We start from the raw sequence: 14,148 nt of genomic DNA, 5'->3' as shown, positions 1-14,148 counted from the left end.
TCAGGTCTGTTTACCTGGCTATAGGAAGAAACAGTCAATCTTGAGTCTGTATTTGCCTGAAAGTCGATAGGAGCAAGTGGTCTTTAATGTCAGCCCTTGCAGAGACCTTGTCTGATCTTGAACTGCATGCTGCAGGCAGGATGAGGACATTCCTGTAGGAATTGCAAAGGACAGTAGGTGAAAAGAGTTCATGACTCCTCTGTCAAACTGAAAAACAGCACTGCAGAGAAACACTTCAGTTGACCCAGACATTGTATCCAGGTCCTTGTGAGCCAAAGGAGTTTACCATGCTCAGCCTTATTAGAAATAGAGGTTCTGCTGTGTATCTCTATATGCCTCGAGACAGAGGGCGGAGGAGGAGGTTATAGCAGGTCAGCAGCACTGAGTGAGATCACAGGAGAAGAAAAGAAATAACAAGGAGGGAGGCTAATGAGCTGTAGGATGTGTTAACAGAATTTTATAGGAATAAAAACCAGTTACATTTATTCTGTTATTCTACTGGTATGGAGATTAAAAATCCCATCTCTTTCTTCAGTGAGCAGTTCAAGCAGTTACACTACAGCATAAGCTCCATCACCTCCATATCCCTAGAACATTAGCTACCAGCTCTCCTCCCTTGCTTGCTGCTCTGGGCAAAGCTGTTTGTAAAGGAGAGAAATTAATTCATGCAAAGGCAGAATTATCTGCACTAAAACAAGGGTGTTATTGACAGCTAGAGAACTGATGAGGTATCTTAACCATATATCATTATCTTCCCATACTCCATTAGATAACTAAAAGGCAGGATAAGTAACATCTCTTTTGTTTTGGAGGATGCTGCTTATTAAGATCTGTAGCTCTGTTTGTTTTCTTTCTCCAATGAATGCCCTTGGGTAAGTCATATAATTCTAGGAATCTTGAATCCTTCTGTTACAATACAAAGTACAGTATATTTACTCTTAGTATGCGACGGTTGTTTCAATTCATTGGTGACTGTCACTACTAAAATGGATGCTTTTTAATTCATGAGAATCACTAGGAAAAAAAAAAAATGAAGTGATTGCAGGCATTAGTGCCCATTAGACCTGTGACTGGATGCATTGCTTTGTCTCAGGATTCTGACAACCCAGACCTGCGGGACCGTGGCTACATCTATTGGCGCCTTCTTTCCACGGACCCAGTGACTGCCAAAGAAGTGGTCTTATCAGAAAAGCCACTGATCTCTGAGGAGACTGATCTGATTGAACCCACTCTGCTGGATGAGCTGATTTGCCATATTGGGTCTTTGGCCTCTGTGTACCACAAACCACCCAATGCTTTTGTGGAAGGGAGCCATGGTATTCACCGCAAGCACTTGCCAATTCACCATGGAAGGTAAGCTGAGGTGATAATGAGCAGGCTAGTTGTTTCTTCCAAGCAAACATTACAGAAGATATGAGGGTCTGCTAAAGCACTCCAGTTTTTATTGATTATATAGGAGCTTATAATCTGGAGCTTTAATGCTTCCTTGTAATGACAGTCCTGGAAGTGGGTTAGATCTGCAGGAGCAGCATTACAGCAGTCCCAGGCTGTGCTGGTGTTGCTGTTGACCCTGTTCCCATGGTTCCTTGTTCAGGTAAGCACTGCTATTTGCTAATGGTATTAATTACAAATGTGAGTGTGCTTTATAGCAGGAGACAGAGCATCCAGGCTTACCTTTTAATAATGTTCACAAAGTGACATTTGGAGTGCTATTTTTTGCCGTTTCACTGATAAATCAGTGTGCAGTGCTGCTCCTTTTCTATTTTCTGATCCCACTTCTCTGCTATTCTTAGCAACTAAAGCTATTTATGTAATATGATGAGCTTTGGGAAGCAGAATGCTTTCTCCCTGCCTATGAAATCAAGTCTGGCTGCACTAACCCAGGACGAGCAAACACAGGTCTACCAGTCAGATAAATGCAAATAGTGTTCCCTCTCTTACTTGATTTACCCTAGTGGTAAAAATGAGCTCAATGTGGGTGGCTTTAGTCTCCCTTATTACCAGCCTTTCTGCCTGTTGTTCACTTGTCCACTAGAGATTGAGGTTTTCCTTCAGATTGAGCAGCTGCCTATGCAAATCTCTTTACAGAGATCCATTTTGTACAGAAAATAGAAGGCTTGGGATTTTGCTTCTAATACACACAGCCTTAGCTTTATCCTTTCCTAATTTCTCATTGGGCGGTTGGGCAGCTGCAGTTAAATAAGACCTTGAAGGGATTGCTTTACTCCATCGACAGAAGGATGAGTAAGTGTTGAAGAGGTGTAATGCTAAAGAAATTACATACTGGGAACAAACCAAGTGTGTGTGCTGCCGGCTCGTAATGTGCCTCTGCTCATACATGCTGTTCCTTCCCATTCTCAGGTTGGGGGTGGGAGTGGAGCACAGTAACCATTCTTCAGAACTGTTTTAGCAGCTGCTCAGTGTACTCCAAGTCTCCCTGCTGAAGGCAAAAGCGGAAAGGACAACTAATATTGGTACTATTAGGCATCTCAAGCTTCTAATGCAAAGAAGCTTTCAGCCCTCTCTGTTGCTGCCTGGTGGGTCATTCGTTCAGCACTCCTTATGCTGCATCTTTTTCTCCTGGCACTGGAGTTGGTAGAGGCTTACACTGTGTAGCTAAAGCTTCCCCTCAATAACTGAACAGGGATAAGGAAGAGGATCGAGGTTCTCAAAGTCAGGAGCTGCAGTCCTTACAGAAGAGCTGCAGTGTTCAGCACCTTGCCAGTGCATTAATTCCCACAGCACTGCTGTGCGGTTACCTGCTGGCTGCATCTGCAGTGGTGCAAGCTGGCAATAATGCTGTCAGTTACTGCTGGCAGCAGGACACAGTGGGTTTGAGATTATCTAAAATATTAGAGTCTCTGGGTTTAAAGAGAAATACATTGCAGTGAGCTGTCTGGGAGCTGCCATGAGGCTTAGTATTTTTCCCCTCGTTAAAACCTGTGGTAAATGAATATAAAGTGTGTAGCCAGACTGCTTATGGTGAGAAACTTCAGAATCTGTGTAAGAAGCACTTCTAGTAATTAATATGTCTGCTAATGCAGAGAAAAAGAAATTGGTGGTGGAAGGGAAATACCAATTCTAAATTGAGATATTTAATTAGAAAATAGTGGAGCTTGGTGCTGGTCAGTGGAAGGAGGTAAATCCAGATCTGTGGGGAGTGCCTGGGTTAGCACTGGTTGGAGTAAAGGCATGAGGGTTAAATCAATGTTAGGTCTTAGAAGAAACTATTTTTTTTTCCCCCAGGTTTACATGTAGTTCTCCAGGCCCACTGGGCTAAAAATCATCTCTGTGGGCTTTTTCCGAGTAGGCAAATGTTTGTTTTCAGTGCTGTAGTGTGTTCAGTATGTAAGACTCATGATTTTGGAGAAGTCTGCGATTTTGTAGGTAGGCAATATTTCACACTTAAATTCCCTTTTCTGAATTAAAACCCGTGCACAATGCATGGCAGGTCCTTGGGCTCAAGGACTTGATGTGCTAAATAACATCTTGCTGTAACACGTCTTGTACATGGCAGTGGTTAGACAGATGGCCAGGATCATCCTTTAACTGGCTTCTGCTTGTGAGCCTACCTCTAGATGCGTTTTCACCATGCTGGAAGTCAGAAGCTAGAGACCAAAGGCGACTTAACATCTCTCTTCTTGTTCACATCTCTCTTCTTGTTCCTCCTGCCCGCAGCACTGATGCAGGAGACAGCCCTGTGGGGACAACAGCCACAACAAACCTGGAGCAGCCACAGGTCATCCCATCGCAGGGCGACCTGCTGGGTGACCTGCTCAACCTGGACCTGGGACCCCCTGTCAACGTTCCCCAGGTGTCCTCCATGCAGATGGGTGCCGTGGACCTCCTGGGAGGAGGGTTGGACAGCTTGGTAAGCAGCACGCTCTTTACATTCAGCCCGTGTGAAATAAGTGGAGCTTGTGCTTATCTCTGCAAGGCTTTGATCACTTGTGCTTGTAATGCTTGGATCCTTAAGCTCCCAGTGCTGAGACCTGTAATTCCAAGAGGATTGAAGTGGTGCTCTTGTACCAATTTTCAGTAGGTTTTTCCTGCTGTAAAATGAGTGTTGCTGCATGCAGTAGAATCCTCATGGTCAGCAAGTATGTTTGTTTCTCAAGCTTTTTCTGTCCGCAGAGGAAAAACTGAAGTTGTTTTAAAGTTGTGAAGTGTCTCAGTCTTTTGTAATTATGTAGACTCCCTTTTAAAGTCCACCCAGTTCCCCACCCCGCTGAATTTCAGCGCCAAACTCCCAAGGCTGTCAGCCGTAGCCCTTGGTCAGCCCATTTGTATATTCTCTAGACTGTCATGGCTCAGTATCAGTAACATCTTAACTGCAGTTAGACTGTAGGGAAGCACTCTGCCTAGTCCTCCCCTTGTTCCAGCAGCCATGAGGAGGTATTCAGATATCTAAAAGGGTCAGGTCTCAGAGTATAAATAATCATGTGTTGTATCTGCTCTGTGGTGTGAGTTGGGAATAAGCTGCAATGAGAGAATCTATTAGCAGGTAACAGCTACAGTGGAGAGATGAGTGGCAGCCAGGCAGGGGGAGGTGGTCAGTGTAATCACAGCCTGGGACAGTGGAGCACGGCTCCTGTAGCAGCCTGCTGCCTTACCAGTGTGGTGAGAAGCAGGCTAGCTGTGTTTGCACCATATAACCTTAGTAAAACTACTTCAGTGAGCACAGCTGCATGGCTTTCAGTCCTGCAGTGGATTTGTCTTGTGTGAGGTTTGGCTTCCAGTGAGCTGGGTTGGATTAACTGTGCACTGGGTTCAGATACCCTTTCAGTTCTGAGTCAAGCTCTGAATAAGAAGTGGGAGACAGCTGGATGAACCCTGATGCAACAAATTCCTTTTTGCCTAAGATTCTTTATAAGCTTCAGCAATCGGATTAAAGCAGATGTTAAGCACACCTCCAGCTCTGATGTTTCATGAGCTAATGAACTGGAAGCAATCTACTCTATAATGGCATTGGTGTTCACAGAGGTTGGGTGTACTTTGGTCTCTTTGCCATCTACACAGCATCTTGGGAATGTTCTTTCCTCTTAGGGGTTGAAGATTAGAGAGGGAAACTTGCAGCTGATGTTGCTGGGAATGCAGGCAGCACAGGACAGTGACCTTTGCAGCCCTTGCCTTGCATTGTGACAAATGCCACTAAAAAATTGTGGCATTTTTCTTTGTATTAATGCATTGCAGAGGAAAAGTAGGAGTTAAATTTGTCTGTGCTGTCCTCCAAGCTACCTCTTGTAACCCATTGTTTCTCAGTATCAAAGACAAGTGAACTCAGCAGAAACACTACAGCTTGATTTTGAGAAAAGGTTTCTCTATCAGCTGGCATTAATGGGCTTAATTCAGTTGACCCACTTTGGCAGCGGAGCTGTTAGTTGACATGATAGGCTTTTACTTCATGTTTTTCCCAAGCTTTAAGGAAATTGATGGGGCTGAGGGATGTGATCTACCAAAGTGACTGTTTCTGGACAGTGCAGTGCCTGGGGTTGTGTACCAGCACTGTCACAGCTTTGTTATTAGATGGGGACAGCACTGGAAAAAAAAAGGCTGATGTTTTTTCCCCCAGAATGCTTTTTATTGCAGAGCTGTTGTATCACGTCCTGTTTTCTCCTTATCCTTTCCATGTATAAGTGAATCCTGCCCTGATATATCTGTTTTTCCCTGGCTTTTTGTTCCCTAATAAGCTTGGTTTGTGGGCAAGTGAATATAATCTGTGACTTTGTTTATTGCTGTGGACATGTGTTTAAAAAACACCAAGCTGAGTTCTCCCAGCCCAGTGCTAACAAAATTGCTAGGCAGCATCTCTGTGCTGCTTGACTAGCCAAGGGAATCTACACTTGGATCTTAGCCTGATATTAGACCAGGTTTGTACAGCCACAAAAGAGGGCTCAGAATGCCTGTGCATGGGGTGAGTGGGGTGGGTGTCCTCAGGTGTCTCCTTGAAGAAAGCTGAGTTCTTTGTCCTTCTCTTGGAAATAAAAATGGCCAGGAACCAGGGATGGTGGGCACCCGAGCTGCTCGTGCAGCAGTCAGTGAGGGGCGCTGGAGCCTGAAATAAATTCTTTCATCTTTATCAGTGTTGCATTGCTCCTGAAGATTTTTCCAGATGTGTTTCCTTTCTCTCTGGTGGAAGACCCAACACAGTGCCCACTCCCTTGCATGGAGCAGTGTGAGCCGTCTCCTTGCCCAAACCAGAAAGTTTTATTTCAATTTGGGATTACTGTGCTGCAGCACAAGAACCCATTGGTGTGGATGGCAGATGCTGTCCTGTGTGTGTGCTCCTTTGGCCCTTCTTTTCCTATCCCTCTTACCATCTTAAAGAACAGTACTGGAACCAAGCATGGAAGGACGCTGATCTAAGCCATGATCAGTTGTGTTTTCCCAACAGGACTTTGTGTAGAGTTATTTTTATGATTCCCAGTGATGGAGTTTATCACCTCTGCTGTCAGTCTCAGTTTTCTGCTCATCGTGAGAGGATCCTTTTTGGATCTCAGTTGACCTGAATACCATTGAATAAAATGCTGCTCACACCGTAGTCTGAGTTGGGGGCACGCGTCGGGTGATACATAAGAGCAGAGCAATTCTAAGCCATGCTTGTTCCTTGCTAGAAAGCCTAAATAAGCCACTCTGTTACAGTGGAAGAAAACTGCCTGGGATGTGCATGAAATCATGGTCTGCTCCAGCAATGGTGAGATTGCGTCAGTACTGCGAGTGTCGCAAAGGCAGCTGAAGGTCTGGATGGGGCTGCTGCAGGCTCACAGCCAGTTTGTCACATTCACTCAGTGTCATGTGTTGAACTCTTGTTGCAGATCTTGTATATTTCATCATTCCTCCTTTTCTTCAGAGAAGGCGTCTGTCTTCAGATGCCAAAGTCCCAACAAGACTGACTCAGGAAGGTCAACAGAAGCATTAACTTCCACTGCAAATATCATTCTGCATTTCTGCTCCTCAAACTGTAGGGTTTTGTCTTGCAGGCATTTGAATGGAGACTGCATGCTGTAACATTGGGTAAACAGCAAGTACATATTGTTTGCTTTTTTCTCAGGACTCTGGCTTCTTGTCCCCATGACCAGCCAGCTGCTTGGTAGATTAGTTTCTTTAGTGAATACCTCATTCTTTATCTCCATAGCGAGTCCTATAATTGGTATTAAATGTAATGTGCATATTGTGCATGCACAGATGCTGAGCATGTGTTAACAATTTAAAAAAGAAGAAAAAAATGTGCCTTCAGTACAAGAACAAGATATGCTTTGCTTATAACCAGACTGGCTACGCAAATTTTGGAGAGAGAGTGCTGTTCTGTAGCAAGCAGAGCCAGCACTGAGCGTGTTCCAGGTTGTGCCCTTGTCAACCCTGCACAGTTCATGTTTTTCCTCTGCTTTGCTTTCTTTCCTGCACAACTTTGAGCAAGCCCACTGTTACAAAGCTGCTTGAGATCTCCAGCTCTTAGACAGCAGATTAAAGCATGTGGAGATATGGATTGTGATGCTCTGACTCCTTGAAGCCCATCCCAATGGCTGTGCTTCATGCAGACTGCAGGCAGCACTCCAGCTCCCAGCGTACTCTTGATGCAGCCCTTTATAGGATAGCAGTCACCCATCAGCACTGCGATGAGCCAAGGTCATTTTGTCTTCAAGCTTTTTCATGTGCTCATTTGCTTTGAAAACCAGCGGGCACAAGAGCTGTGCTGCATGGGATGTCATGCAGTGAGCTGAGGACTTAGCAGGAGCTGGCCACCATGGCAAGGAGCCAAAGGGGCTGGCTTGGAGCTTGGAGACAGAGCAGTAAATCTGTAGGAATGGACAGGTTTGGATTGTCTGTTATGTAAGGATTTTATTTAATACTCTAACCGCTCATCTACAAGAATATTATTGATTCAAAGCTGGCAGCTCCTGAGTGAGTTATGTCCTAAATCGTAAAGCTATTTGATAAACATTGGATAACCATAGTTTTTTTTTTTCTGTAATACCTGGGCTGCCTCAATAATTTTGGGCCATTCTAGGTGGAGCTGTAACTCTGCAGTCAGGTTGGATATTGGAGGCTTGATCCCAGTTGTATCTTCTGCGTGACCATATCACTTACAACTGCCTGGAAGAGGTTGTGGTGAGGTGGGGGTTGGCCTCTACTCCTAGGTAACAGTAACAGGACATGAGGTGATGCTTTAAGTTACATCAGAGGAGATTCAGGTCAGATATTAGGAAAAATTTTTTCCCGGAAAGAACAGTGATGCATTAATACAGGGAGGTGGTGGAGTCTCCATCCCTGGAGGTGTTTGAGAACCGTAGAGATGTGGCACTTGGAGACGTTGGCATAGTGGGAGTGGATTGTTGTTGGACTTGGTGATCTTAGTGGTCTTTTCCAACCTTAATGGTTCAGTGGTCTTAGGAAAGTTGCTTCATTTACCTTCTCCTGCAGCATGGCCCTACCAGGTCAGAACCACTGTCTATCTATATACAGTGGATGCATTGCTTTCCCAGTATGGTCCTCAGCCTCTCACAGTGAACTGAGCCTTTCATCCAGGCTGTTCTGGTTGGGTCAGCTCCAATGGACATCTGTGAGGATTTCTGAAAAAGGGCACATGTCCCTTGCTGGAGCACTGCTAATATGGAAAAGGAGCTCTTCTGGTGGGTTGCTTATTCAAGTCTTACTGAAAGCTATTCAATTTATTACTACTAGACCTTTGGAGAGTTGCTTTTTTACGTGTTAGAAAATATAAATGCTTACTACTTAGTTTTATTTGTTGATGGAAGCCATTCTGCAAGGCAAAGCATTAGCAGCGAGTGCTTCTGAAACTGGTGGCTGAGATATTGGCAGAGTGGTTGGTGCTCTACCACCTTTGAGGCAGCTTGGTCCTGCTCTGCAAGAAAACAGACAAGAGGCAGCATGCAAGGTACTGAGAATGTCTGTGAATGAACCACAGCTGTGTGTGCAATGAGATATCTATCTGCAGCCCAGCAGCAGTTCAGAAGATGCACTCCATGACTTATTTTTTGTTAAGTGAATGCCTTGTATTCTTTGCTGTGATGTGACTGAGTGCACACTCAGTTCCTGGAGCTTAACGCTTGGTTTGGAGAGCAGAGGAGCGAGGAGGCAGTGATTGTCTCCTTTTAACCCATGAATTATGGCTCCATGAAACACATAGCTGCTCCCAGAGGTCTGTCTGCAGTGCGGATACACGCTGGTCCCTGTGCCATGGGTGGTGCAATGTCTGCCTGTGGCTCCACCCTCCCCTGTTATTTTTTTTGGAGCTTCAGATAGCTCACATCGTATTGCAGAAGTGATCACAACCCCTCTGGATCACATGAACACTTCAGCAGAGCCACTTCATTACAAGCTACTGTTAAGATGCAAATAAACCCTCCTGATGCAGTAACTCCAGCAGTGCTGCACTTCATAAGTCAGCGTAACTGTCTGTATGAGCTGGAGTTGCTGGGTAGATGCTCTCTAACCACAGAACAGCCACGGCACCATCTGAGTCAGCCAACGTGGAGTGAAGGTGCTGGTGCTGTCCTGGTGTCACAGGGCTGGCCCACAAGGCTGCTCGGATGCTGTTGTGGCACGATGGTTTGTGGAGTTGTGGTGGTACTACAGAAGATGCCCTGTTGGAAGGGCTTTGTGTGCCTGGTGACCAAGGCTCTGTGCTAGTCCCCTGCTTATTGTCACGGACAGAGGCTTTGTGCTCTTTAGCAGGAGGCAAGCTTGCCAACTTGAGCTTAGGATTGGGGTTTTGTAGGGCTGCAAGGTGCCCACTGACTTTGCCATCCTGGCACAGAGCAGCAGTCCTCCTCCAAGGCTTACAGAAGCACTAATGCAGTCCTCTCCTCTCGATGAACAGAAATGGTTAAGCAGAGCTGCCAGCCCTTGGGAATCGGTTCAGCAGTGCTTTGTGCCTGACTAATAGCTGCTCCTTCCCTTCTGCGCCCTGCCTGTCACCACAGATGGGAGAGGACGCTCCGTGGGTAATTGGTTCCTGTTCCCTCTGTCCTCCTCCTTCCCTCTTACTCATGTCACTGTTACAGTCTTCAGTGTCGTTGGAGTCTGGAGCAAAGTTAGCTCTGAGGCCTGACAGGTAGGGAAGAGTGAAGGTTGGCAGCTAGCTTGAGGAACCCTGATACGGCACTGCTTCCCTCCGTTGCAGTGAGCACTTGCAGGCTCAGTGTATGGGTTTCTTTGAGGTCGAGTTCCTAGCCTGCAGCCCTTTGTGAGTGCAGTAGGAAGTGGTAGAACAGTTAACATCCTTGCTCGATTATGCTGAATTATTCAGTCATTTCCATAATACCCTTTGTGAAACTCTTGCTGCTTGATAAACCAGTCTTTCTCCTGCCTCAAACAGTACCAGAAATCCTCCATGCATACAGTAATACCTGGAAATGAACAGGATTATTTACTACTTTTTTTCCTCTGGACTTCGATGCCTGTCAGCATAGAGTGTGAAGTTCATTGTGCTGAAGACTGAATAGAGATGAGGTGTAATCGTTGCATTTATTACTCCTCAGTGAGCCAGTAACAAGGTGTAAACGATCTGATCTATTCATCTACAACATGGCTTGGCTTAAGAGCAGCCTGCAGAACGCAGCTCTGCTCTGCCAGGCTGCTCCAGTAAGACCTGACAGTGTAATCAGTGCTGTTTTATAAGCTTGGTATTAATTGGATTTGAATCCTCTGGCTGGCTTTCTGTGCTTCTCTTGACTTTGGAATCACTTGTTCTTATCTGTCATCCCTTAAGCAAGCAAAGGGAAGTGGGACTTGTGCACCATGTGGCTATGGAGAAGTGTTATAGAAGATGAAGGACCTCTGATAAACTTCTGCTGTGACCTCAAGTAGGGATAAGCTGAGACTCAGGGGAAGGAAAGAAACTTAAGACTTCTGAATAAAAGACAAATTGTGCATGATTTGTGCTCCTCTAACACCTCACAGCAGCTAAAAGAGCTTCACGTGGCTCCTATGGGGAGCAGGGGAAGGAAGGAGATGTCAGGGGATGGAAAGGGAATCCGAAATAGCGCAGGGATTCATCGGCTTTTATGTGTGTTTTGGTGCTGGTAATCTCTGCTGCTGTTCTCAGGGTGTTTTATCCTTTTTATCTGTGCTCTGAGGTATAAGTACAAAGCTTTATGGTGTCTCTTGACCAGTGTAAAATGCATTGCCATGAGATCCTAGAGAACAGCCTGCAGAGCCTAGAGCAAAACTGAGTTTCCAGGCTTTTAGTGCAGAAGGAAAAGGGTTGGAGCCTTTTTGCCTTAAAGCACACTGAGCCTGGAAGTTTCTGCTTTATGCTGTTTCACTTTTTTTTCCCCCAATGTTTTCTGCCATCAGTGTATGTTTGAACAGCGTACTGGAGCCCTTTGATGGCCCAGTTTGTCAAATGCTCTTTTAAAACAAGCAGCCACCCCAAATCTTGTGGACACCCTGATGAAATGGAAGAGCAAAGCTATCTGTGGGGCAAGCCATGCTGCTCTGGCTTCCAGTTCAGCCCTTTCCCCCTCTTCCTCCTCTTGCATGGTGTTGGAACATGATCCATGTCCAGACGTAACAAAAACTGCACTTGGCAAGAAATACCAATGGTCTCATGCAAAATCCTTGGATAAGTCTGGAAGATGTCTCTGTAGGCAACAACTGCTGCAGATCTGTGTATACAGTGGTGTGCATGTGTGAAAAATGGAGTTCATCACTGAGAACATGGCCCAGGTGGTTTTTTTAGAGTGTTCATGGTAGGACAGCTGCAGGTTAGCCTGGCAGAAGGGCTTCAGAGAGGATATGGTGTTTATGGAGGATGTAAAGTAGCTATTTCAGTTGCCTCCAAATGTGTCTGTGTAGCTTGGCAGGCAGCATTACCAAAATATCCCAGTGCACAGTAAGGTCTCTGCTATTCCAATGGCCCATTAGATCATGAAGCTGGTTTTGTCCTCTCCAAGGGAGGGGCAGCAGTCTTCAAAGGGAAACCAAAGCCCATCGAGCTGGGCTTCTGTTATAGCAGCTACAGCCCTTTCTCTTTGTTCCCAGCTATTGGGAAAAAAAAAAAAAAGAAAAGCAATTGAGAAGAGATGTCCCTGAGACCTGTTGTGTTTTTTCTGTCATTTGTGGCTATTCTCTAGAAAACCACAGCTTTCAGGAAGCAAGCTTCCTGTCAGTTTTATTTTTATTCCATTTCACAGTTACCCCACTGGGTTTTGTAGAGCTGTGGGTTGAAGGGAAAGCATTGATGCACGAGAAGGGAAGAACTGCGCAGGCTGTTGCGTGGATGACAGGCGTGAGAGGGGATGAATTTTGGTTTTGTTAACCAGGAAAACGCTTCTTGCTGCAATATGTGTCTGAAGGTAGATTTCCAGCTAGCTCTGCTCGCAGAACAGTCCTGAAGCCCCTCTGTTCACTATGCTTTCCCAGCATTGCATTTCTGTCTGTCCTGTACACAGCAACAGTGCGGGTGGGAGCTCTGCTCCGGCCCTCTGACACTGGCTCTAATGACCTCTGTCTGTCTCTCCTCTCTCTCCTTCTCTCTTTCAGCTTGGCAGTGACCTTGGCGGGGGCATTGGAGGAAGTCCGGCAGTAAGTGCCATTCCATTTTTTTCCCCAGTTAAAAAAGCTGCTCAAAGCCCAAGGGGTTTTTAACTACACCCTTACCCACTGTGTGCGGGAAGATGCTTAAAGCCCTGAAGATGTTTGCAAATGGACAACTGCAGCCAAACCTACAGGTCCCAACCGATGTTGCTGCCACCTGGGCTCTTAAGAGCCATTGGGGTCAGAGCTGCTGACTTTGCTTAGCTCTTCTTTCTCAGAGCTTTCTGCTTGAGCACCAGCATTAACATGGCAGTACCCTATCCTTAGAGCTGGAAGGCCAAGGCTGCTTACTGCTCTGCTCACACAGCTCTAACCCTAACCCAGCGCACCACAGCCTTGTCTGACCTGAGCAGCTCCATGCTTTCCTCCTCCCAAAAGCCATGTGTGACTTTTCTCGGAACATCAGGACTCAGTAGAAATGCTCTGAGCTTTCCTACCACACGTGGCCAGTGCTGTGCTCTGCCTGCCACTGGTTTCCTTTTCTGTCCTAGTGCCTTGAGCCCAGGATACTTCCAGGCTGCTTCAAAGCACTCTTAGCTTCAAATAAATACCAGCTTCTTCTAGGAAGGCATGGGAAAATGATGCAAAATGACAAGAGAACACAGCAGGCAGGAGGGAGCGTGCCTCCAACCCATGGTCAAATGCAACCTCCTGGAGCAAGCTCCAGCCCTTCCTCCTAGCAGTGTGTAGAAAATGAGAAAAAATGTGCTCAGTCCTGGAAGGAGGACCCTTGAGATACTGCTTGTGGCTGCAGTCATTCTCTCTCCTCCTTTCCCTGTGAATCTTGCGTTCCTGTCTAACTTCACCATGAGGGCAGAGGACAGCCTGTGGCATGGTTTGTGCTCTGGAATGTGGGAGCTATTTGCTCTGCAGATCACCCCTACAAAGCCAGGTTTCTGCCTTCCTGAGCCAGCACAAACCTGTCACCCAGCTCCATAAATCCATCCCTCCTCCTTGTCCAAAGTGTTGGTTGAGAAGCCACATCTCAGGTAGGTTCCCAAGCACAGCACAGAAGTGAGATTTCAGACCCATCACGAGTATTTCTTGCTGCATGCCTTGGTCATTCTGCTTGTTCCTGGGCTGATAACTGTGGTGAATCCTATCCTCAAGCACTTAATTCTTCTTCCTCTAAGTAAGAGAACTTGGAAACTTGACTTGAGTGTGACCTCATGTTAGGAATTGGGCCCTCATGTTAAGTCCTGGGGGAAAGGATTGCCCTTCTTGTAGACATGGTGTCCCCTGGTGGGCAGAGACCACTGATTCTGCTTCATATAGTGAATCTTTTGAACCACAGTGCTAAGAAAGCAGAGCTCTGGCTTTGGGTGGGAGTATGTAATGTGGTTTTGACTCCCTTGCTATCTCTGGATATGCAAAATCTTGCAGATTCCTGAGGAATGTTATAATTGGAGGAAGATCTGAAGCATCTTGTCTTTTTCCTGGGCTTGTGTAGCATAGATCTGTAAAGCTCACTGTCTTTTTAGGATGGAGCAATGAGGAAGAAAGATTTCTTTATGTTGGGAGTAGATAACTGGAACTATAAAAACGATGTGAAAGCTATTGCATGGTTGAGGTGACAGCTGAACATAG

At 45.9% G+C, this 14,148-nt stretch overlaps 1 protein-coding gene across 2 annotated transcripts in view; it reads left to right on the top strand.

The window, feature by feature from the left end:
* The window catches only part of AP2B1 (adaptor related protein complex 2 subunit beta 1), a 65,114-nt gene that overhangs the window by 31,658 nt on the left and 19,308 nt on the right, over positions 1–14,148 (top strand). The window contains exons 13-15 of one of the 2 annotated variants that reach the window (XM_031591799.2): positions 1,094–1,353; positions 3,679–3,871; positions 12,508–12,549. In XM_031591799.2, the coding sequence (XP_031447659.1) occupies positions 1,094–1,353; positions 3,679–3,871; positions 12,508–12,549 (495 nt within the window). The remainder of the gene's footprint in view (positions 1–1,093; positions 1,354–3,678; positions 3,872–12,507; positions 12,550–14,148) is intronic. The other variant, XM_031591800.2, reaches the window with a different exon arrangement.

This window comes from Phasianus colchicus, chromosome 21 (genome assembly GCF_987193195.1).
Source record: "Phasianus colchicus chromosome 21, bPhaCol1.hap1.1, whole genome shotgun sequence".
In the NCBI taxonomy this organism is placed as follows: Eukaryota; Metazoa; Chordata; class Aves; order Galliformes; family Phasianidae; genus Phasianus; species Phasianus colchicus.
Note: the sequence above shows the minus strand (reverse complement) of the source record. Positions and strands in the feature narration are given on the sequence as shown.